The sequence below is a fragment of the Lepus europaeus genome, chromosome 13 (assembly GCF_033115175.1).
Source record: "Lepus europaeus isolate LE1 chromosome 13, mLepTim1.pri, whole genome shotgun sequence".
Taxonomy (NCBI): domain Eukaryota; kingdom Metazoa; phylum Chordata; class Mammalia; order Lagomorpha; family Leporidae; genus Lepus; species Lepus europaeus.
Window position 1 is genome coordinate 24,776,890 of NC_084839.1, and position 24,572 is coordinate 24,801,461.

The following is a 24,572-nucleotide window of genomic DNA, read 5'->3' on the forward strand; positions in this document are numbered from 1 at the left end:
AGAGCTTGAGGTAGCCTCCTTTTCAGTTTGAATATTCCTTATCCATTTATATACAGATTATGTTACTGGAACATTGATGGCTTTAAAGCCACTGGCCAGAAAGGCCCAGAACTGAGATTTTTCACTAAGAGGAAAAGGATCTGGCAAATTCTGCAGTTCTAGAATGAAGTCAAGGGAGCTCCTAGCTGAGGAGAGGAGAAACAATTCTATAATGTGAATCATTGTAGCCCAGGGACCTTTTAGCTAGGGACTTCCTCTAGGGCAGTGGTCAGAAACCAGGAGTCAGCGTGCAGATGTTTCTGTAGTTACAAGTAACAACTTGGTTGAAACTGTTCTTCTTCTTTTAACAATTTTTTTTAAGATTTTTATTTATTTATTTGACAAGTAGAGTTACAGACAGTGAGACAGACAAAGAGAAAGGTCTTCCTTCCGTTGGTTCACTCCCCAAATGGCCGCAATGGCTGGCACTGTGCTGATCTGAAGCCAGGAGCCAAGACTTCCTCCAGGTCTCCCATCGGGGTGCAGGGGTCCAAGCACTTGGGCCATCCTCCACTGCCCTCCCAGGCCACAGTGGAGAGCAGGACTGGAAGAGGAGCAACCGGGACTAGAACTGGCACCCATATGGGATGCAAGTGCCGCAGGCATAGGATTAACCTAGTGTGCCACAGCGCCGGCCTTTTTGTTCTGTCTTTTTCAACACTGCCCATACCTAGGGGGTTTTCTTGTGATTATTGTAGTTAGAAGGAAATAAGACTCTTCATGAGATCTGGTCCAGAGACAAGAAAACAGTCACTCTTTTGCTATAGCAGATAGGAGTCCTGTGATGTTCTGATCCACCTTTGGCTGTAAGAACACTCAGTGCCAGGAAAGGACCACTCAGCTTGAATGGTCTTTCAATGTGATGTACATAATTTGCTCCAAGTTTGAAATCTATGGGCAGAATTGGGATTCTTGACTTTCTAAGGCTGAAAGTCCCCTAAAGACATTTTCTAATGAAAAGTGAACTACTAACAAAGTGTTTGCTTTAACTAAATGATTGCAGTTAATTTCTTGTAAAGAAACACAGAAGCACACATTAACTTAAAATAAGCTCACACTGTTGTTTCTTGTAGTACAGCCAGGAAAAACAGTAACAAGCTGTCTCCTTCAAAAATCACATCCCTGGATGATATTCGAGCAACCTGGAAAATTTAAATACATCCACAGGAAAAACAATTTGAATTAAGATAGAAATCATATTTGCTAATTTCCTTTCTGCCATTGCAATGTTGCCACCCATGGTAAGTTACTCACCCATGGTGAGTAACACTGATGGAGAAGGTGTGTGGCATCAGTGGCTCAGGTAACAGGAACATTTGTGTAGGGGCCACAGTCAGTCTGGGGCCACAAAGGACTTTTACTATTTAGGGATCTTTAGTCAAATTTCAGTCTACACTGGCATTTTGTTCTACATTGAACTTAATAGTTGCTCATATGTTTTTGGAGAAAATGGGTACAGAACTTGAGCATTTTTCACTCCAAACACATTTGGTTTTGTGTTTAAAAGTTATCACCTGAAAATTATATGGATACAGATAATACTTACAGAAAAAAAATAGAGAAATTAAGTCATTTTTAAGTCTGATACTCCTCAAGGTGATTATAGCCAATAATTTCAGTGTTCCTAGCCTTAGTCTCTTATTTATGTTGTGGAAAAGGTGCTGTTTTTATTCTCTAAGTGTCTGTAATGTTGAGAAGAAGAAAGGTAATGAAGATTCTTTTCCTTTCGAGACTACTCTTTCTTTTCATTGCCATCTGATTTGCGAGCATTTCCAAGACAGAAAGAAATCTCCTTCTGTTTTTCCTCCTTAATACACAAGTAAATCTCGGTCAGGACATGTGGTTGAAGATTTTACTCCATCTTCTCTCCCACCCTTGTTTCCTCCCATTTATCTATCTCCAATTCTAAAGAAAGAAACACAACCTGGAAATGAGCTGAGTGATCCTACAAACTTATTTGAAATGTGATTTCAACATGGAGGGAGTCTGGGTGCTGGTCACCTTCTCCAAGCACAGCTGAAAGGTAGTCTATAGAGCATCTTCTGATGGGCAAACAGCAGGATTATAGGTTTTCACATCTTTCAAATGGAGCTGCAGGCCTAATTTTGTTATACTTTTACACATTGTAGGTTTAAAGCATGCTTGCCTATGGAAGGAACTAAACAAATAATGTATGCCAATTCTAGGATTCTGACACCCTAGCACAAAATTAGGATGATAGCAAAAATTCTGGTGGGATGCACCAGTAGGTCATCTCTTGGCAGATATGTGAAGATACCTCCAGAGCCCCTCTGTTGGAAGTTTTGCTTACCTAGCAACTGTGTGAGGCTGCCCACCAAATAGCATTTTGAAAAGTTCAGACTTAGAAAAATGCTTTGTTTTGTTTTTTCTCTGAGTCTTGTCAGTACTATTACAAAAACTTGTGGACAAGTGATTTTTTTTAGAGCTGCTAAAGTATTTGTATATTTTGTTCAAGATATTAGTTTTTTGTTGAGAATATGTCACTGTTATGTTCTGTATTGATATGACAGTCAGGATCATATTACTACTAGTAGCCAGAGGAGTTACTGATTTTTAAAAAAATATTTATTTATTTGAAAGGCGGAATTACAGAGAGAGAAGAGACAGAGAGAAGCACAGAGAGAGATACACACACACAGAGAATCTTCCATCTGCTGATTTACTCCCCAGATGACTGCAATGGCCAGGGCTGGGGCTGCCTGAAGCTAGGAGCGTGGAACTTCATCCTGGTCTCCCATGTAGGTGCAGAGTCCCAAGCACTTGGACCAGCTTCTGCTGCTTTCCCAGGTGCATTAGCAGGGAGCTGGATCGGAAGTGGAGCAGCCAGGACTCAAACTGGTGCCATACGAGATGCCAGCATCTCTGGCAGCAGCTTAACCCACTGTGCCACAATGCTGACCCTGCGTTAATGATTTTAAGCAAGGGGATAGATTGCTGGATTTTATCCTACATATCAATTGGTTTTTTAAAAATAGGCCCTTTCAGAAGGTGCCTAGGACAAAGACTGGCCCCCCCAACTCCCAACCCTTAACCCCGCAACACAACCACACAACCAAGGAAGTTGGCTATTGGTCGAAAGGCTGATCAGAACCTTGGAGAGCTCTAGATAATGCACGAGCAGAACCACAGCTAGAAGCTTCTGTGGCTGGTGCCAGGCTAAAGTTTTTGAGCAGATGCCCACTCCACTTTGCTTATTGTCAAGTTGTTTGTGATTTAAGGGGACAAATCCCTTTTATTTTATTCAAGATCTCTGTATTTATCAACTAATTCGGTGTTTTGCAGCTAAAAATCTTAAAAACTAGAGAAAATGCATGCCTTGAAGATCCTGCGCCTCATTTTGTGATTCTGAATTCCTCCCAGCAGGGTTTGTGGTACTGAGAAGAAGAGTGTCATAACCAGGAAGGGGAGCGAGATCACAGGGTTTCATGGAAGCATTCCCATATATTAGATTGTCAGTTTTTCCATTTTTTTTCCTCAAACAACATCTTAGGTAAAACTTCAACCAAGCCAAACCAAACCAAACCAAAAAGTACTAGCACGGCAGAGATGGTCTGGCTGAAGCAGAGTTCAGGTCTTGCAGGGCTTCCACTCTCCCTAATCCTGACTCCAGCAGTAGTCTCTGAACACAGGTCCTAAATCACATTTTCCAAGCATATGTTCAGTTTGCTTGTCAGACACACTTCCTTAGTAGGTGAGAGATCTGAATTATATCTAGGATTACTTCCACCACCCCATATTAATCCCAGAAGTTGTTTTATATTGATGCCTATTTAGCTGTTTGTTTGGATATCAGTGATTTGCATTTCTAATTAGCTTTTGTGCTTCCCAGAATCCACTGGGTTTTTAAAGACTATAATCTACAACAACTTCAAATATCATTGCAACAAACTCAAATCTCAGACTCAATACACTCTGCTTACAAAAGTAAAAAGAATTATTAGAATATTTAAAAATAAAGTCATTGAGGATTGCAAAACTCTTCTTTCATTTTTTTGCATTGCCATTATTTATTTTTGTGAGTGTTCTTTAGGAGTACATGATGTCCTGTCTCCTTTGTGTCTACTGCACTTTGTTAATGGGTGAATCTTCTCAAGAATAAAATCTCAAAATATTAACTGCAAGGTAAAACTCTCACTGTAAGGGTTGGGAGTGCTGTGCTGTTGTTTATGTTAGCCAGATGACTATAAATATTTGGATGGTAGTTACATGGGGAGGGAGTAGATTTGCAATTTGTAGTCCTAAAGTTAGCCAGCTTCCCTTTCTCCCACCCCTAAATTCATGTTATAATTCAATTTTAGAAAACTAGGAAGTTGCTGTATTTGAAGAAATTATGAAAAACATGTTTAAAATAATCCCATTTAAGTTATGTATTTAGATGATATATTATAGGACTTAAACATATAACCTGTTCTTTGCTGATAATACTTAGTCCTCTTACCAATAGAGAAATAGCAAATTTATTTTTGTTATCTTTTGTATTCTCTGGATGAAGTGATATTTTAAAAATCCATATGTGTTCAGTTACAGTTGTGTTAGAAATGTAAAATGTCACTGGTCATTTTCAAAGATTTCTCATTCACATGAGCATAACACAAAAGCATTTTAGTTGAGAGAAGCATAATAAATTACTACAGCTGTTACCACTATGTTCTAACATATTGCATTAGCTTGTGGGAAACGTTCTATGAGGGTTAGAATTTAAGAAATAGTAAGGTCAAGGCTATTTGAAGCATATGTATTTAGAGTTAAATGATGCAAGATTTGTTCTCCAGAAGGTTATAGAACTGGCTAACTTTTTTATAGTTTGTTAGAAGATACAATTGAAGTCTGACCTTATAAAATGAAGGAAGGGCAAGTATAATTTTTAAGCTTTGAGATTGAAACATAGTGTGAAATGAAATATATGAAGTGTACTACTCTATTTTAAAGTTTTATTATTTGTCTATCAGAAAGGTATGCACATGTGTTTTATATATACATATACATATGAATATACATACATGTGTAATATACACTCAGAAAACTTGGAAATTTGGAAAAACAAGGGAAAAATTCTTTTAAATAGTTTCTGAGTATGGGCATCAGTTATTAATATTTCTTCCAGTAATTTTTCTAGGCATAGATTTTTTTTCCATGGAGGATTTGGAGGGAATGAGGATAACATGTAATAATAATGTAAATATATTTATATCTGTCTTCATTGATTATTATTTTAATGAAATTTTCTAAAATACTGGTTGTGCATTATTCTTTTGAATGACTTTCACAGTCTTTAAGATACTTCTTATCTGGCATTTAGATTATTTGCAGTTTCATGATATTATAAATGACTCAGTGTACATTTTTGTTTATAAAGCTTTCCCTTCCTTATTTTTAGTTTTTTTCTTAGCAAGAGTCTCAGGAATGGGATTTCTAGGGGTCTTGAGAAAGACCATTTTTAAGATTCTTTATATGTATATGTATTTAAACTGTACCAATTTATACTCTCATAAATTGTACAAATGTACAAGTGCTGTTAAACCACATTCTCACCAACATTAGCTTTTTGCTGAAACAAAGGACCACTAATTTTGGGTCAGCATTGTGGCATAATGAGTTAAGCCAACACCTGCAACATTGGCATTCCATATGGGCACCGGTTCAAGTCCCAGCTGCTCCACTTCCAGTCCAACTCCCTGCTAATGTTCCTGGGAAAGCAGCAGAAGATGGCCCAAGTGTTAGGGAATCTGTACCCACATGGGAGACCCAGAAGAAGCTCCTGGCTCCTGTCTTCAGCCTGGCCCAGCCCCGGCTTTTGCGGCTGTTTGGGGAATGAACCAGCAGGTGGAAGATGTGTGTGTGTGTGTGTGTGTGTAACTCTGCCTTTCAAATAAATAAAGTAAATCTTTAAAGAAAAAAAGAACCACTAAGATACAAACTTTGTTTTTCATCATATTGCCTGTGAAGAGTGCTAGGTTAGGACAGGTCAGATCAGTGAGTCCCATTGGAACAAGAAGCACTTTGTGGAACTGAAACTCTGTCTTGGAATAGAAGTCAGGCTAATGAGCTCAAAGTGCGACACTGATCCAGGGGGCACTAGGTGAACCCCAGGGGCAGGGTGTGGAGCTTCAAAGAGTGGGGGAGGAAGCACATTGGGCAAATCCAGTGATCTGTAGGAATATCCAAGAAGGGCATACCCTGGTGTTGTGTGCCACCCTGAGTGAGTAGGAATAGTTTTCCATGGGGAGGGGCCTGCTAATGTAGGTTGGGAAGGAGACCTGCTAGTATTGTTTGTGTGCTCTTTCCAGCTACTTGAAAAAGTTTCTTTTACCATGTGCATATATTTTTCAATGAAAAATTAGTTTGTTAAAAGGAGAATGAAGAAAATGACATTTCTTTGATTACTAATGAAGTTACATATTTTAATATTGTTAATCAGTTTTGATTTTATTTTATTGATGTGCTAGGCAGTTGGGCAGAATTTTATGGGAAGAGAGTTCATCTAATTTTTGTGTTAAATTTTAAATTTATTCCTGTACTTTATTCTTTTATTGATTGAAAATTTTTATTGTAAGATTGATAGACAAAAAAGTTTTTCACTTAGAAGATTCTCCCCATCCCCATCAATATTAGGCATTGGTGGTCCCAGGTCTTAGTTGCTTGCTTTCTTCATTAATCTCTCCAAAAACATGAACCCATTTCATTGTTTCTCTATTTTGTCCATTTATTGATTCTTTATATATGTTTAAATTTGCTTCACTTTGACTGAAAAACTGTGATTTTGAATAAGTGAAACTTGAATTAAGGAAAATGTTATCTCCCACTTTAAAAAATATTTATTTGATAGGAGGGGGGTGGGAGGAGAGAGAGAGAGAGAAAGAGAGAAATTTCATATTAACTGATTCACTCATCAAACACTGGCAACCAATGGTGCTAGACCTAGGCTGAAACAGGAAGCCAATAACTCAATATAGGTTTCCCACATTAATGGCAGCAGCCAATTACTTGACATGTGGCTGCTGTCTCCCAGGGCCTGTATTAGCAGGAGGTTGGAGTCCGGAGCTACAGGTGATTGTTGAACCCAGGCATTCAGACATAGGATGCAAGTGTCTTAACTGCTGTGCCAAATGCTTGTTTCTATCCCTCTCTTTCTGATATGAGAAAACTGAGGAACTAAGGATCAGTTGGACTTGTTCAAGTCCATGAGCCCATTGATTTGGGAATATAAAGTGCATGATGAATGTATTTGTGAGAAGTATTGTGGGGAGATGGAGGGTCACATGAATTTGAAGTATCTGTCAGATCAGGCACCCTGGGATAGGGTAAGCCAAAATAGAGAATCCTAAATTACCCATTGCACATGGGGTTGATTATGCCTACAGAGAGGCAGGTGCCAATTCTGTGGTTTAAACTGATATTTCATTGAACTAAAGTGGGAGAGGTTTGCCAGATTTACATTCTACAGTGTTTCAGTTATAATAATCTATACTTGATTATCAACAGTTAGTCAACCTCTTTAGGTAACCAGTCCTTAAAAACAATTAGTGTAATACCTTCCCTAAATTCTTTTCAGTGTTTTAGTGAGAATGAATGAAGTTGGTGTTTTTTTTTTTTTACTGTAAATCAGTAAATTCTTTTGCATTTTCATGTTTTTATTATTTTATCAAATAATCCTAATGTATTTTTTTATTCCTCATGTTTAAAATCCCATTTTTTAAAGTTTCTAACTTTTTATTTAATGAGAGAAATGCATAGGGGAGTGAGGGCTTTAGGAGAGAAGGAAAAGTCCAGAAATTAAGTTGGGGTCCATACCGAGCAGAGAGCAGGCTGAGAGCCACATGGAAGAGCGTGCAGGCCGGAAAGCATGGAGCTGGTGGCCTGAAGACCATGTGCCCCAAAGGCGCAGGGCAGCAAGGACATCCAGGGCAGCGAGGACAATAGGGCTGGGCTCACCGTGTGCCAGGTCTTTTATGCACTTCCAAAGGGAAGTGCTTGGTAGGTGGGCATACAGGTGGGATCAGGTAGGGGGATGAGATCACACAGGGGCGTGGTGAGGGCATGGTCTTCCAGCTCACCCATCTACCTGCTTCCATCATTCCTCCCTCAAAGACTTTCGAGTCCTGAATCCTAAGGGCTGTTGAAGGGCGTAGAATCATCATATCTTCTCTAGCTGCTTCCCGCTTATGAGGGGCATAGTGCAGGCCCTGCCTTTCCTGGGTCTGGAAGTCTCCACCTATCTCACTGAACAGATTCACTTTATGAATTGGAGCAGTCTCAGTCAGCGCCAATGGCTGTGTCCCCTGTATAGTCAGTTATTCCCAGAAGTCATTGAGTTCTGAAACATGTTTGTTAATTAGCATAAGCAAAATTGGAGCAAAACCAATAGTGAATGGTGTGCTCCTTAAGGTGGAAAGGTTACCCTTATGTAGATTATAAAATCCATTTAGCTTGAACATAGAAAATTGTAATAGAAGAGCCCATTAGGAGTTTTATTATCAGTAGCAGTTTCCAGAGAGAAACTTCTTCAAAAGAAGAGGCAGGTACAGCATGTCTGCCTTAAGGTGTAGCAGATTTGAAGTAATGAAAGTAAAGGTTTTACTTATCTTTTTGCTTAAGATCTCTGATTGGCTTACAGAAAAATCATACGTATCTTTTGAGTTTACCTGTGAAGACTTAAGAGGTAGAAGTTTAATCCTAATTTCACTGATGTAGTCGTGTTCCAGTAGCACCTGGTAAAGTCCCTTCCATTTAAGCTAATTTATGATTTGAAGAGGATCTTCTACGAATGGCTTGCTCAGGAATTTCTACTGTTGGAGCTTCTGTTAAATACTCTTTAATTTCTTGGAACACCTTTTGTGGCTCCCCTGTCCATCACAGTGTGTCTATATCAGAGCCTCTTAAAGCACATACAAAGGCTTAGAATCCAAGTCCTGGAATCCACGTTCCATAGAATCCTGCCATCAGCCATTCCCAATGTTGGAGCTTCTGTGAAAAGCTCCTTAATTCTTTGAAACACCTTTTGTGGCTACCTTTTCCAGCCCAATGTCTGTAACAGGGCCTTTTAAAGTTCCATATGAAAGCTTGGAATCCAAATCTTGGAATCCAAATTCCACAGAATATTGCTGTTCCCAGAAATATCCTTAGCTGTCTTTTAAGTATAGAATAGCTTCCTTTCTCTTGACTGAGAGAACACACGTTTTGGAGTTAGAACATATCCCAGGTAATCTACCTCTGGTGTAAAAGCCTGAGCTTTGTTTGGGAAGTTTTTATCTTCACTATTCCCAGATTTTGAGTGTAGTGGGATGCAGAAGAAAGTGTCCCTTAGGCAAAGGTTTAGCACACAATAAGATGCATTGAAACAACTGTCTCAGTAATCTTGAGGCCTTTACCCATTCTGTACTCTGTATTTGACCTTATGTTAAAGCATATGAGGTAGGAATATCAGAGACATGTATCCAAGAGTTCATGTTTGAGACACTTAATAAACTTTAAAGAAACACCTGAGAATACAGGCAGTGGAGAGTTGGACACTTAGACATAACTAGAACTTACGATGTGTAAGAATATAACAAACCAGAACAAGGGAAATCTTTGCTAACAAGTTTTATCATTAATGCTAATACTGTAGCTCTTTGAGGACAGAGGTCCTGCATAGGAAGTTAGCACACAGTGACTCCTGTTGTTAATTTAACAATTAACACTCTTAGATATGATCTTAGATATGATATGTGATCACCCGAGGCTCTTGACATGACCCTCCTAGGCTATAGAAGCCTTTTGAGTACACAAACTCCATCATCATTCAGACAAGGCCATAAGCAAAGTGGAAATTCTTTCCTCCCTTCCGAGAAAAAAATACATCCTTCTTTGATGACTACTTCTTTTCCACTGGAGTCTCACCATGGAGGTCCTGCCTGTAGGGACACTTTTTGCATGAGTATCCTGGCTTTCCAGGTGTGAAATGCTCTCTTGGGCTTTTCAGCCAGACCAGAATGCCTTTAGGGCTGCCTCTGAGGTCACTGAGCTTTACTTACAGCAGTTGCCATTCTATTGAGTCTGCTGGATGGACTGCTTCTCACATTGGAGCATTCACTCCTCTTCATAGAATCCCATTTCTATTCTCTGTGGTAATATGTTATAGGCCCTATGCCTACTTTTTGTTTATCCTCATTTCAGATTTCTTTCTTCATGTAGTACCGAAGTTAAGAAGGATAAGAACTTTGTGAGTAGAGAGAGAGAGAGACTTAGTTTTCCCTTCTTTATAAAGAGGCTCACTAATTTATGCCTTCTGCCCCATCGTCTTTCTCTGAAGGAGCTTTGGACATTTTCATGTATCTCCTATTCAAGATGGTGGAAAGTTCAAACATCCTGTATTATTAAATTGGTTTTTAAAGCAATGCCCTTGTCTTAGGGAGTAACCTGTTTTAAGCCTTGTGTATTTTCTGTACCCCTCCCTTCTAGACAAAGTGGTTTAAATCACAAATTACCTAATGAGTTGAAACGTTCATGTAGCAGTACTAGAGGAATTTTTGTCTCGTGTAGCATTTCTAAGCCTCCCTTGATGCGGGTATTTTCCAGTTAAGTGTGCCTTGAATGGCCAAGAAGGTCAAATGCATTGCACTGTTTTGAGAGATTTTAATCTAATGGAAAAGGGCTGGGTGGCACATCTTTACTATGCATTTAACAATTAGGCTGAATGACTTGAAATGAATTCATATTGGTAAAAGATGTTTGCCAGCTTACATAGTTTCAGAATTTATTTTTTTAATGTGTGGTTATAGGCTTATAGCTTGCCAAGCAGCTAAAGAGAAACGGTAAAATTAAAAATTGAGGCATCTTGAAAGCTTTTTCTTTTTGTTCAAGTACTGGCAAAAGGACTAGAAATCAAGAAATGGAATATTGTATTTTTTTTCTATTTATAATTGTTTATTGATGATCTCTAAAGGAAATGCATTACAAGTTATGTAATGAATTTTTAAAGTTCTGTCTATGTTGTTATACCCTCTTGATACTTTGAATATGTTCAAAAGGAATTTCAGGCTTTTGAGGTGGAGAGATTTGCCAGGGAGGACTTGGTACTCTTTCTATCAGATCATTTTCATATCAGGGAACTTATTTCATTCATTGTATGTTGTTGAAGTGCTTACCTTTTTTCCCTTATCTTTATTTGAACATCCCATAAGAAGTATCTTCCTATCAATGTTTTCTTCATTGTCATTTAATCTGAGTAAACACTCTCAGAGGAGGATCAGCCAGCTGTGAGTGATCCTGGTCCATGGAGTCATAATGGTATCAGTGGTTTGATGTCAGGAACAGACAATGTTGGTGGTTGGAGATCCTCAAGGTTAAGGGTTTTTTTTTTTTTTTTTTTTTTTGCTGAAACTTTTTGGAAGAACATTGCAATTGGAGGTTGTGGTCTCTTTCTTTTTAACCCATTGAAGTGTTGCTGCAGAGGTTGGAATCCTTTAGTGATCGTTCAGGTGACTTGAATGCTGCATTCAATTGACGATTATATTCTATAATTTTGTTCTTAAATTTCTGTGTAATTTGAAACACTGGCAAATTTTAGTGATACCACTTTATAGATTCTACTTCAGTTTCTTTTTCTTCCTCTTACTCTGTGGATGGCTCAACAAGTTCGTCTAGTTCCTTATTGCTAACTTTTCTCAATGGTTGACTTTGAGGCAACCAAAACCTCAAAATGTAAAGCTGCAGATGGGGGGTGCTACTATATTTTTCTTAGCAGCATTTATCTCATCTGATATATTTAATTTTTTTTATTTTGATCCATTAAAATCTAAGCTCTTGAAAGCAAAGCCTTTCTCCCCCCCCTTTTTTTTTCCACTGCCTAGAGCATTGGCTGGGGTACAGTCGGCATGGGTAATGGGTAAATATTTGTTGAATGAATGAATGTGAGCCTACTGACTCTTATTCCTTAGTCCTAAAAGCTTTCCTGCTCGTAAGACTTCATGGTTACTTCCTTCCTCTTTTTATCTGAACCTTGCATTTCCTAACTGTATTTTCCCTCATCTCTACTCCATTCTTGTTTTTTTTTTTTTTTTTCAGGCCTAATTGTCATCACTGTGCCTGTAGTTCTGTGAGGCTTCAGTGTTGTGGAGCATCTATTTATATCTGGTATTACAGATGCAGATGGTTTGGGAAACTTAGTTGAATTGCTTTCACAGATAATGCTGAATTTATATACAGACTGAAAAAAATCAAAATTGTAAAAGAATAAGAAACAAATTAAGTCTTCCAGGGCTAAAATTATGGTCTTCTAGAATATTTAGGTTTCTTATTTTGTTACTACCTTGCTTTACACTTTACTGTTTCTGCTTATTCATGATAGAATTTCTCCTTGAATTTTCTGCAAGGAATTTTAGAAGGCAGGAGAAATCACCAAGATCAAAAGACTCTTCTAACTTCATCTCTGGGTTCATGGCTAGTTAGGTATAGTCTGTTCACTTTAGATTTGTATCATTCCTCTCTATATGTATGGGTGAATGTGCCACTGGATTTGTATGAAGATTCCTTATAAATTGATCTTTCATTTATGACTTTTGCAGAACCTTGCCTCCTGGAATCCTTCAAATCCTGAATGTCTCTTACTGGTGGTGAAAGAACTTGTACAACAGTATCACCAGTTTCAATGCAGCCGCCTCCGAGAGAGCTCTCGCCTCATGTTTGAATACCAGACATTACTGGAAGAACCACAATATGGAGAGAACATGGAAATTTATGCTGGGAAAAAAAACAACTGGGTAAGGTTTTTAGATACTGGGAATAAAAGTATCTCTATCTAGTATTAAGTTACATAATCAATTTTGATGTCCATATGTAGTAAACCTAGTCATTTCTTTAAATGAGCATAGTGGGGCTGGCATGGTAGTATAGTGGGTAAAGCCACCACCTGCAATGCCAGCATCCTGGTTCGTGTCCTGGCTACTACCAATTTTGGTATCCCATATGAGGACTATTTCAAGTCCCAGCTGTTCCACTTCTAATCCAGCTCTCTGCTAATGGGTCTGGGAAAGTAGCGGAAGATGATATATTCATATATATTTTAGGATTTACTTATTTATTTGATAGAGTTACAGAGAGAGAGAGAGATCTTCCATCCACTGGTTCACTCCCCAGATGGCTATAATAGCCAGGGCTGAGCTAGGCTGAAGCCAGGAGCTTTGTTTGGGTCTCCCACTTGGGCAGCAGGGGCCCAAATACTTGGTCCATTGTCCACTGCTTTTCCCAGGCCATGAGCCATCTGCGGCGCCAACATCCCATATGGGTGCTGGTTTGAGTCTCAGGTGATCCACTTCTAGTACAGCTCCCTGCTAATGGTTTGGGAAAGCAAAGAGGATGGGTCAAGTGCTTGGGCCCCTGCACCCACTTGGGAGACCCAAAAGAAGCTCCTGGCTCCTGGAAGACTCTCTCTCTGTCTGTAACTCTGCCTTTCATATAAATAAAACAAATCTTTTTTTTTTTTTTAAAGAAACATTTATATGCAAGTCTTTTAATCCCCTCTTTTAAAATTGTCACTCAACCTACTCTCTCTCCCCTGACTTTTACCCTGCTCTACATTTTTTTTAATCATCTCCCTGCCCCATTTTTAAAAGATTTATTTATTTATTTGCAAGGCAGAGTGTCAGAGAGATAGCAAGAAAGAGAGGAGAGAAATATCTGCCGTCCACTGGTTCAATTCCGAAATGGCTGTAATAACTGAGGCTGGGCTAGCCCGAAACCAGGAGCCAGGAAATCTGTCCAGGTATCCTATGTGGGTGACAGAGGCCAAGCACTTGGGCCATCCTCTGCTGCCTTCCCTGGTACATTTGCAGGGAGCTGGATGGGAAGCAGGGCAGCTGGGACTCCAGCTGGTGCTCTGCCAATCTGGTGCTACAACATGGGATGCAGTGTCACAAGCCACAGCTTAACCCTCTGTGCCACAACGCTGGCCCACTGGCATCCCTTTTCAGCATACCATATAATAACCTAAATGATGTTGCTGTGTGAAATAATCATTCCAGAACTCAGTGGCTTAAAAGAAGAATTTTTATTGTCATAGTTTATGTCTGCTTCGGGGTCTTTCCCAGGCTGCACTCACGGTGTTGGCCAGGGCTACCGTCATCTCAAGGCTTGACTGGAAACGGATTCAGAAGTCTGTTCATGTGGTTGTTGGCAACATCCAGGTCCTTTGTGAGCTGTTGAACTGAGGGCCTGTCTTTCAGTGCTGGCTGCTGTCTGGAGGTTGCCTCGGTTCCTTGCCTCTCTGCAGGGCCTGTCCACAGGACAGCCCATAACTTGACAGCTGGCTTCACCAGAGTGAGCAAGGCAGAAGTCACCACCTTCTATAGGGGCATGCCATCCATCACTTCTGCTGTATTCTGTTTGTTAGGTCTAACACACAGGGGAGGTTTTACAGCTTACGAATACCAGCGACCATTGGAAGCCACTTAGCGGAAGCCCACCACACTTACTTACTTATTCTGTTTATTGCTCATTTACCTGTTCCCGTCAGAGTGTAATGTTTCAAAGGCAGGGATCTTTGTTTTGTTCACTGATAAATCCACACATCTGGGCCTGCCACATACCTCATCAGTGTTTTTAGAAGCATTTGGATGAATGAATGAATTCTAGGTAAGCAAAGAATAAGTTCATTCTCTGTGTTAGGGCCAGTGCCTCTGAATCAGCATGACTAAAATTTATTCTTGCTGCAAATCAGCATGTTTAGTTCAATATTTTTTCTTTTGTTAATTTATTTATAGTCTGCAAAAAGGCACATAACATTAAATTACCACCTTTACCATTTTTAAGTGCACAACTCACTAGGGTTAACTTTATTCACATGAGTTGTGCAATGGAACTTTTGGAGCTTGTTCATCTAGGAAAACTCATTAAACACTGATTCCTGTTTCCCCTAATCTTTGACACCTTTCTGCTTTCTGTTTCTATGCTTTTGACTCTTCTAGATACTTAATGTGAGTGGAATCATACAGTATTTGTCCTGTTGTGACTGGTTTATTTAACTTACTATCATCTCTCTTTTTTTTCTTTTAAATACTGTTTGAAAGGCAGAGGGTCATAGATTGCGAGAGGGAGAGAGAAAGGAAGAGAGGTTGAGAGGGTGGGACAGGCCAAAGCCAGGAGCTAGGAACTCCATCCTGGTCTCCCACATGGGTGGTAGGGGCCCAAGTACTTTGGTTATCTGCTGCCCAGTCACATTAGCAGGAAGCTGGATAGGAAGTGAAGCAGTCTGGACTCAAATCAACACTCTGATATGTCCTGTCAGCATTGCAAGTGGTGGCTTAACCCACTGTGCCACAATACCAGCTCAGCATCGTATATTTTTGATGCTCATCTATGTTGTAGCATGTGATGGATTTTCTCCCTTTTTAAGGTTGCATAATATTCCATCTCTCTTTCTCTCACACTCACTCTCACTCTCTCTCTCTCTCTCTCTCTCTCTCTCACACTCACACACACACACACACACATACATAAACACCACATCTTGTTTATCTACTCCTTCAGCATTTTGGACTCTTTGCCTTGTAAATAATGCTTCAGTGAACATAAGTGTGTAAATATGTCTTTGTAATCCTATTTTGAATTATATATGTATATATACATACACATACATAAAAGTGAGATTGATAGTTCTTATGGTAATTCTATTTTTAATTTCTAAGGACTTTTCATGCTGTTTTCCATAATAGCTATACCATTTTTACATACCTACCAATAGTTCAAGTTCAAGGTTATAAATTATTATTTTGAAACTTTAATTTGTTCAATTTTGTTGAACTTAGTTTATCCTCTGTTCCCAGCATTCTCTCTATTAAATAATCAGCTAAATTGTCCTCTCAGAAATGGATGTGAGATTCATTTGGAATGATTCTCCTTGTTGAGCTTTGTTATCAATAGTGTTTGTAGGCTCATTTGAAAATAGGAATCATTTTCCAAGTTATTTGTCTTTAGTTTTTTAGGATTTGCCCTCCCACCTCATTTCCCTTTTTAATGTCAACACTGACTTTTTAATATAATCCAATTTTGTGGTACCTTTGGGCTCTAAGAATTTTTGAAATTATATTTAGAAGTTTAGCTAATAATTCATTTAAATATGGAAGTTGAAATTCACTTAAAACAGTTTATATTTTTAAAACTTTGTGTTTAATGTTGTTGATCTTCCTTTGTTGATTTACAAAGCCTATTACTACCATAATTATCCCAGTTTATATTGATTTGATATGGAGTAATTTGTAAACATTAGGGTGATGGTTATGGATTCAGAAGAAATAAAGAAACTGAGAATCTCATAAAATGGCATGGTAGACAGACTGTAAACAACAATCCAGGCCTAAGGAGGGTTTAGGAGATATGGGAGCACATGAGGTAGAATCAGGGAGTAGGTGAGGAAATAGGATATAAAGACGAGTCTTTGGGAATGAACAAATTAGAGCTTCTGGGAGGGGGTGGTGCATTGCCAGCATCCCATATGAGTGCCAGTTCTAGTCCCAGCTGCTCCTCTTCTGATCCAGCTCCCTGCTCACACACCTGAGAAAACAGTGGAAGATGTCTCAAGTGCTTGAGCCCCTGCCACCCAAGTGGGGAACCTGGAGTTCTGGGCTTCTGGCTTTGTCCTGGGCCATCCTGGGCAGTGGCAGCCATTTGGGAATAGAATCATTGGATGGAAGATCTCTCTCTCTCTCTCTCTCTCTCTCTCTTTCAACCCTGTCTTTATAATAAATAAATAATTCTTTAAAAAACTTTAGAACTTGGCATCACAGTTCCAGAAAACATTAAAGGACTGCCTGTGAATGTAATCCAAAACAGACCAAGAATCTGGATCATGAACACAGGACCCTGGCAGAAAGAGAGAAACTTGATTTGGGGCCTAGATTTTTTTTTTTTTAAATGGTGGACTGTATTAGTTTCCTATTGCTGCTCTAAAAATTTACCACATACTTGATTTAAGACAAGATTTGTTATGTTATAGTTCTGGAGGTCAGAAGTCCAGAATAGGTCTCTCTGTGCTAAGATCAAGGAGTTGGCATGGCTGTGTGCCTTCTGGATGCTCTAGAAGATACTGTTTCAGGGAGCTGGAGAAACTGAGAGATGTGCTGTCAGAGGCATTATTTTTTGAGAAGTCTGTGAGAAGCAGCTTGATCCTGGAAGTCTGTAGTAAGTAGAAACATTCTGGAGATTGAAAAATAAATTATACTCAGATCTTTAAGCATTACGAACATTTAAATAAGAAGGCAGTAGTCAGTTGAAACAACAGTTGGGTAACCAAGAAACGGTCATGATGAATTTATTTTACTCTTTGAAGGAAGGTGAATTTCATAGATTTAGATATATGCTGGTACAGCGTTTGCTCTTTCTCTCTTAGTATTCCACTGACTGTGTTCCTTTCTTACTTATTTGACTCAGTGAGGAGCTACACCTAACTGATAGGGTGTAACTTGTCAGCTTTCAGAGGTCTTATATAACATCCCAGGGCTTTTCTTTTGACCTTGCCCTATTTACTGTTTTATTAGGGACTTGATTGAAGTTATACAGTTCATGTGCTTCAGTTTGTCTGATAGCACCGAGCTTGAAAAGACAGCTATTATGAAAGATTACAAAATCAATACTAAAAATTGTTTGTATGTACTAGAATGCTGCACCAAACCAGCAAAATACAATCCAGTGAGGCTAACACATGGTAAGACTAATGTTCATTTATGGGAAGTTTACTGTACTGGATTTTGAGTAAATAAATAAGTATTTCAGATATAGCTCTTTTTCCCGAGAGTGTTAAAATTCAGTTGAGAAGACTCAGTCCATTTTCATAAAAAATTAAATAGCGGTATTGACTTGATTCTATCTCAGCTGGAACATATATTCTTTCTAAGCATTCAGTGGAAGAACCAAACAGTGAGAAATGGAGCAACAAAGGACAGCCTTTTTGATGAACTAGAAGGAAAGTAGACATAGTACTGACATAGAGGGAATCGGTGGGTTACATGGTTGGGGAAATTCGAGGGCAAGGAGATTGGGGAACAGGAATTGTAAGCACATCTATAAACAGTTTGTTGTCAGTTAATCACATCTATTATGTCTTAGTGGCAACTGAAACATTGAAGACTTTTTATATGAAATAAATTGATGTTTATTAATTAAAACAAGATTTATATACTGTCCAAACACTAAAAAAATCAGTATGTTCTTTTGGCCTAAATGTAAATCCATGTGTATTTTGTTTTTTCTGGTCTGAGAAATGAACACAAGACTGTGTGTAATTATTTAATATCTTTGCATTGCATGTATTTATATCTATTACAGAGGATGGCCTCCACTGTTGCCATCAATGGATTTTTTTGCCACATGTTTATATTCTGCTCCAAAATTATGAGGCTTTTAAAAGCCTGAGATACCTCTTTTACTATCAGCTGACAGAGGAAAATTTCAAATACACAAAGAAGAAAAGGACTCTGATCTGTTGTCAGCTCTCTGACAAGCCTGCTGATTGGCAGCATACCCACCCTCTGCACAGGCACTCTTCTCTTTCCCAAAAACTTCCATTGAGACTTTTAGCAAGTGCACATTTGAAAGTAAATATTAGACACACAAAAGGCCCTACTCTGTGTTAATTCTTTGCCTTTGTCTTTTTATTTATGAAGTCATTTCTCCATATTTCTTTGCCCATCTCCTTTAATGAGTTCTTAACATTGTCTTCCTTGTCTATATTGGTTTTATAGTTTTTAGTAGACATTTTTAAAACACATACAGGAGATACATTGGAATGGAAACTGATATGTTCAGATTGAAGAATAGTTACTGTGTGCCGCATAGCCAGAGTTGTTTTTTAATGCACTTAATTTTTATTTTGTAAAACCTTTTGAGACAAGTTGTAAAATAGAAGAGAGATGCTATGCATTCTTTATCCATTGTTCCCCAGTGGTTACATTTTATATAATTATAGTAAAATATGGAAGCAAGGAAAAGGACACTGATACAAATATCACATTGGTAATTTCCTCTAAACACTTTTGTCATCAAAATCTCCACACAGAACTCCTTCCTACTACTGAGCAGAGTGATTTTTAAGGTCAGAATCTTAAAAATTGCTGTGGTTTGGGTATATTTTGAATGCCCCCCAAAGCGTCACATGTTGAAATTTAATCCCCATGGGATGATATTCACATGGTAGAAACTTAATCTGACTATGGTATTTGAGGTAGGGCTTTTGGGAAGTGGATAGGATTGGTTAAGGTCATTAGGATGAAGCCTCTCTAATTGAATTCTGGTGGTTTTATCAGAAGAGGGAGAGAGATCTATGAGTGTACGCCTTTTCTCTTGTCACGTGATGCCCTATGATGCCCTGGGCCACCTTGGGACTTTCAAGAATGTCATTACCAGGTACAACTGCTTGACCTTCCACCTCTGGAATTATGAATTTCTTTTTTCATAAAGTAGCCTGGTTCAAGGTATTTCATTATAGTAACCAGAAACTAATATAAAAGTGATGAATTGCAATATTGTAAATGTAAGCAGCCACTATTAAAATCTCCTACCCTGTTTTGATATACTATATCAAAACAAAAATATATTGTACATTTTAGCAACAGACAAAGCCTAAGGTGTTATTTTATATTGTATACATCAGCTGCCTTGTTAGCATTTCCTGCCAGGCTTTGTTGTATCTGAAGAACCAAAGTTTGTTAACTGTAACAAAGTACAACACGGAAATTTGTGTATTTTTATTTTGTTTTCGTGTTGTTTTGATCACATTCTGGTATGAAAGTTAAGTTTTTGAGATATTCTAAAATCATGTATTTTGCATACTATACATCACCAGTAGTGATCTGTGAGGTAACACAAAGCTTTTTAAGCAATGTATTCTTTTTCTTTTATGGATATTTCCTTACTTGTGATTTACGCTTATATAATGGAATGTGAAGCACTTACCTTTTTTGTTGTATTTGGCTCAAATTGTAGTAAGATTTTAAGAATCAATGGCTCATGTGTTGGACTCTAGCAACATCTACTAGTATTGTGCAGAGAGGAAAGGACCCGTGTCGTGGGAGCTGCTGAGCAGTAATGTCTGATGCCGTTGCCCTCTTCTTGCTGTGCCTGTGTTTAAAGGGAGGTAGCTGAGCCTGGGGAGTGTGAGCTCCTGTCGGAGGTCATTCACACATGTGTTGGAGACAGAGTGACCTGAGACGAGATCCCTTTGGATTCTAATTCTGTTATTAGTTTTTTTGTGACTGCAGATTTTCCTTGCATCACTTTCATGGGTATAACTACGTCATTACCCCAACCTTGACACAGTGATTAAAATAGTTCTTGGGTGTGGGAAGCATAGAGTTAAACAAACAATGAGTTAAGTAATTGCAGGTACTGGTATTATTAGCTCTTTTTGTTTTTGGTATATCCTTGAAGTAAAGTATCTCTTATCTAAAAATGCTTGTACCAGAGTGTTTTGGATTTTGCGGGGGGTGGGGGCGGGTTGGACTACTTGCATATACATAATAAGCTATCTTGGGGATAGCACCCCAGTATAAACACAGAATTCATTTACATTTCATATATGTCTTATACACATAATCTGAAGGTAATTTTTATGTGACATTTGTAATGTACCTGCATTTTTGACTGTGACCTATTTCATGAAGTCAGATGTGGAATTTCCCAGTTTAGGACTTGGAGAGTTCTGGATTTTGTATTTTAAGGTTAGAGATGCCCAGCCTGTAGTGGGTACTCAGATAAATGCCAACTCAATGATTGTTCCAGTATTTTCTCTCAAAAGCTGTTAATCATAGAGTCACCACATGTGGACCAGTAGATGTTATCTGAAAGGTGTGGGAAAAGTATGGAATAGAAAGTGAAAGTAGACGCTTTATTTTTAAGGAAGAAAATGTTCAGAGCAGTTACAGTAGTTGGAGAAGAAGAGACAGTGGGGTCCCATGATCTATCTTACTAACCTGGTAACATTTATCAGTCTGCCTCTGGGGAATGTTTCTTGTTCATGGTATTTGGTAGCTTAAGTAGGTCAGTTTGTATTTGTGGCAGGGAGTGTCTAATGTGGAGACTGTTAGTGGAAAAATATCTAAAACTCTGCTGTCTACTGTAGAAGCCACTATCCATACATGTGACCATTGAGCACTTGAAATGTGGCTAGGGCCGGCACCACGGCTCAATAGGCTAATCCTCCGCCTGCGGCACCGGCACACCGGGTTCTAGTCCCAGTCGGGGGGGGGCTGGGTTCTGTTCCAGTTGTTCCTCTTCCTGTCCAGCTCTCTGCTGTGGCCCGGGAGTGCAGTGGAGGATGGCCCAAGTCCTTGGGCCCTGCACCCATGTGGGAGACCAGGAGAAGCACCTGATTCCTGGATTCGGATCAGGGTGGTGCGCCGGCCACAGCGCACCAGCCACAGCGGCCATTGAGGGGTGAACCAATGGAAAAGGAAGACCTTTCTCTCTGTCTCTCTCACTGTCCACTCTGCCTGTAAAAAAAAAAAAAAAGAAATGTGGCTAGTCCAAACTGAGATGTATGCACATGTCAGATACACAATGGAATTTGAAGAGTGAATATGAAAAAAGTGTCAATAATTTAGTTTTGATTATAGGTAGAAATGCTAATATTTTAGATATATTGGGATATTTTATTGACAGTTAATTTCACCTGCTTTTATCTTTTAAGAGTGACTACTAGAAAATGTTAAAAACAAACTTAAGTTATATATTTAAGTTCCCGTTTTATGCCTTGCATTGTTGATGGACAATGCTGATCTAGAATGATCAGAGAGGATGATGAGAGTGCTAAGAGAAAGATCAGAATATCTGGAGAGTCTGGAAATGCAAGCCTTCTCTCTGCTGCCCATGAGGAAGTGGTGGGTGCTGTGGTGGATGCCAGGTGGCCACGTGTAACTGGGCATGCAAAGGCCTTCTCGCATTCCCTTAGTTTATGCTGCTTGGAGTTAGGCCCTGATGGCAACCGACCTGGGAGTAAACATGTGGTTGCTCTTCTGAAAGGGTGTAGTGTGGTCCTAGGAATGGACCACACTTGTTTGTTTTTACCCACATGGAACTATTAGTAGTTAACATTATTTAAAATAAGCGAACCTGTGGCAGAAGCTCCTGTTTTTGTTATTTTTGTACTGGAATTTGTTACACTCAATTTTGACCTGTATGTCAGAGGAAGTACTTTGGCTCTTAGAAGTTTGTATCTGAGAGTTTCACCTTGTTCATAAAAATCAGTGTGTGTACTTACATTAATTAATACCTTAGGACATGAAAAATAAAGTTGGTAAGTTTTTCAATCTTGCTGACATTTAAAAGGAACATTATTATTGTTTGTTAAATAGTAGCGGTATCAGTAGAGAATTTGTTTCTTTCAGCAGCCGGATGCATCAGGTGGAAAAGACCTTGTTTTACGGAAGTGTATGAAACCCAGAGGAAATCCTTTCAATTTCCTTTTCCTTACACATAGAGAAGAGCATAAGAGGATGGACTAGAATTGTGCCACCCACTTGTGTTTCTCAGGCCACTTTTTGTCCTCAGATCTTTTGTCCCATTGCCCCCATGGCTGTCTAGATATAAGGTGCACTTCTTCCACAATGTTCCTGACATGAAGGGCAAGTGTTGTTGAAGACCTGGCCGTGTCAGGGTTTTAAAGCTTCTCTTCATGCAGTAAAAGGCAAAAGACAAAAAAGCCTATATTCAAAGCGTTCTGTAAAAACAAACAAACAAAAAAACCCCTTTAGTTCTTTTTGCTTGTGTAAATGGGCAAAATGACTTCACCTCGAAAACTTTTCCTAGTTTTTCAATTCATGTCAATGAATCTGTATGCATCACTAACTTATCTACTGCAGAGGATTGTGGAGATAGCATTGTTTAGATCAGGGAGGCACAGAAGCCAAGCAGTATTCTTGCCTGAGAGTTCGGAGTTAATGTTGTGAGAGTGAGATTGGTATGTATGAGGAATGGGTCTGTAACATGTAAGTCCTTTTCTCATAAAGCTTAGTAAAAGAATCAGCAACTGGCAAATAGAAATTGAAATGAAGCACAGAGACAGCAGAGGTAAGAGACAAGGAGAAAACTCTGAACTTGGAACTGAAGCTGGGCTGTATTTTTACCCTGAGTTTCAATAAGATACTTCATATCCTTTTAGAGATTATCTTTTATTTTGTCAAGTTAGTTTGAATTGGAATTCTGTCACCTGAAACCAAGAGTCTTATAAATTCTTTCTAAAGCCTCCTGTGAACATCTGCCTGCACTATAGTGTTTGTTTAAGCATCTGTCTTATCCAATAGACTTGAAGCTCCCTAAGGACACAGACTGTATCTTACAATCTCCTTTACCTAGTCTAGTAGTTGACACAGTGTAAGGGGTCGTCAGAAAAGTTCATAGAAATTGCATTTTGTGAAAAGAAACTATGCTTGGATTTTAAAACTTATTTTTTTTAATAGAAAGCATTTTTTTATTTATTAATTTATTTGAAAGTCAGAGTTACACAGAGAGAGGAAAGGAGAGGTGAGGCAGAGAGAGAGAGAGAGCTCTTCCATCCAATGGTTCACTTCCTAATTGGCTGCAATGGCCAGAGCTGTGCTGATCCGAAACCATGAGCCAGGAGCTTCTTCTGGGTCTCCCACGTGAGTGCAGGAGCCCAAGGACTTGGACTTGGACCATCTTCTACTGCTTTCCCAGGCTACAGTAGAGAGCTGGATTGGAAGTGGAGCAGCTGGGTCTCGAACCAGTGCCCATATGGGATGTTGGCACTTCAGGCCAGGGCATTAACCCACTGCGCCACAGTGTTGGCCTCTTAATAGAAAACTTTTATTTAATAAATATAAATCTCGAAAGTACAACTTTTGGATTATAGCGGTTCTTCCCCCCCCATAACCACCCTCCCACCCACTAACCATCCCATCTCCTACTCCCTCTCCCATCCCATTCTTTATTAAGATTCATTTTTAATTATCTTTATATACAGAAGATCAGCTTAGTATATACCAAGTAAAGATATCAACAGATTACACTGACAAAGACACAGAAAGTATAAAGTACTGTTTGAAGACTAGTTTTACCATTAATTTGCATAGTATAACACATTAGGGACAGAGATCCTACATGGGGAGTAAGTGCACAGTGACTCCTGTTGTTGATTTAACAATTGACACTCCTATTTATGATGTCAGTAATCACCTGAGACTCTTGTCATGAGCTGCCAAGGCTATGGAAGCCTCTTGGGTCCAGAAACTCTGACCTTATTTAGACAAGGCCATAATCAAAGTGCAAGTTCTCTCCTCTCTTCAGAGAAAGGTACCTCCTTATTTGATGGCCCCTTCTTTACACTGGGATCTCACTCACAGAGATCTTTCATTCAGGTCATTTTTGCCACAGTGTCTTGGCTTTGCATGCCTAAAATATTCTCATGGGCTCTTCAGCCAGATTCGAATGCCTTAAGGGCTAATTCTGAGGCTAGAGTGCTATTTAGGGCATTTGTCATTCTATGAGTCTGCTGTGTATTCTGCTTCCCATGTTGGATCATTCTCTCC

The 24,572-nt window shown here is 39.0% G+C and overlaps 1 protein-coding gene across 2 annotated transcripts in view; it reads left to right on the forward strand.

Annotated features, from left to right (window-relative positions):
- Window positions 1-24,572, forward strand: part of BABAM2 (BRISC and BRCA1 A complex member 2) — a 531,071-nt gene that overhangs the window by 193,403 nt on the left and 313,096 nt on the right. For both annotated transcript variants that reach the window (XM_062209180.1, XM_062209178.1), the window contains one exon: window positions 12,606-12,800. In XM_062209180.1, coding sequence (XP_062065164.1) covers window positions 12,606-12,800 — 195 coding nt within the window. The remainder of the gene's footprint in view (window positions 1-12,605; window positions 12,801-24,572) is intronic.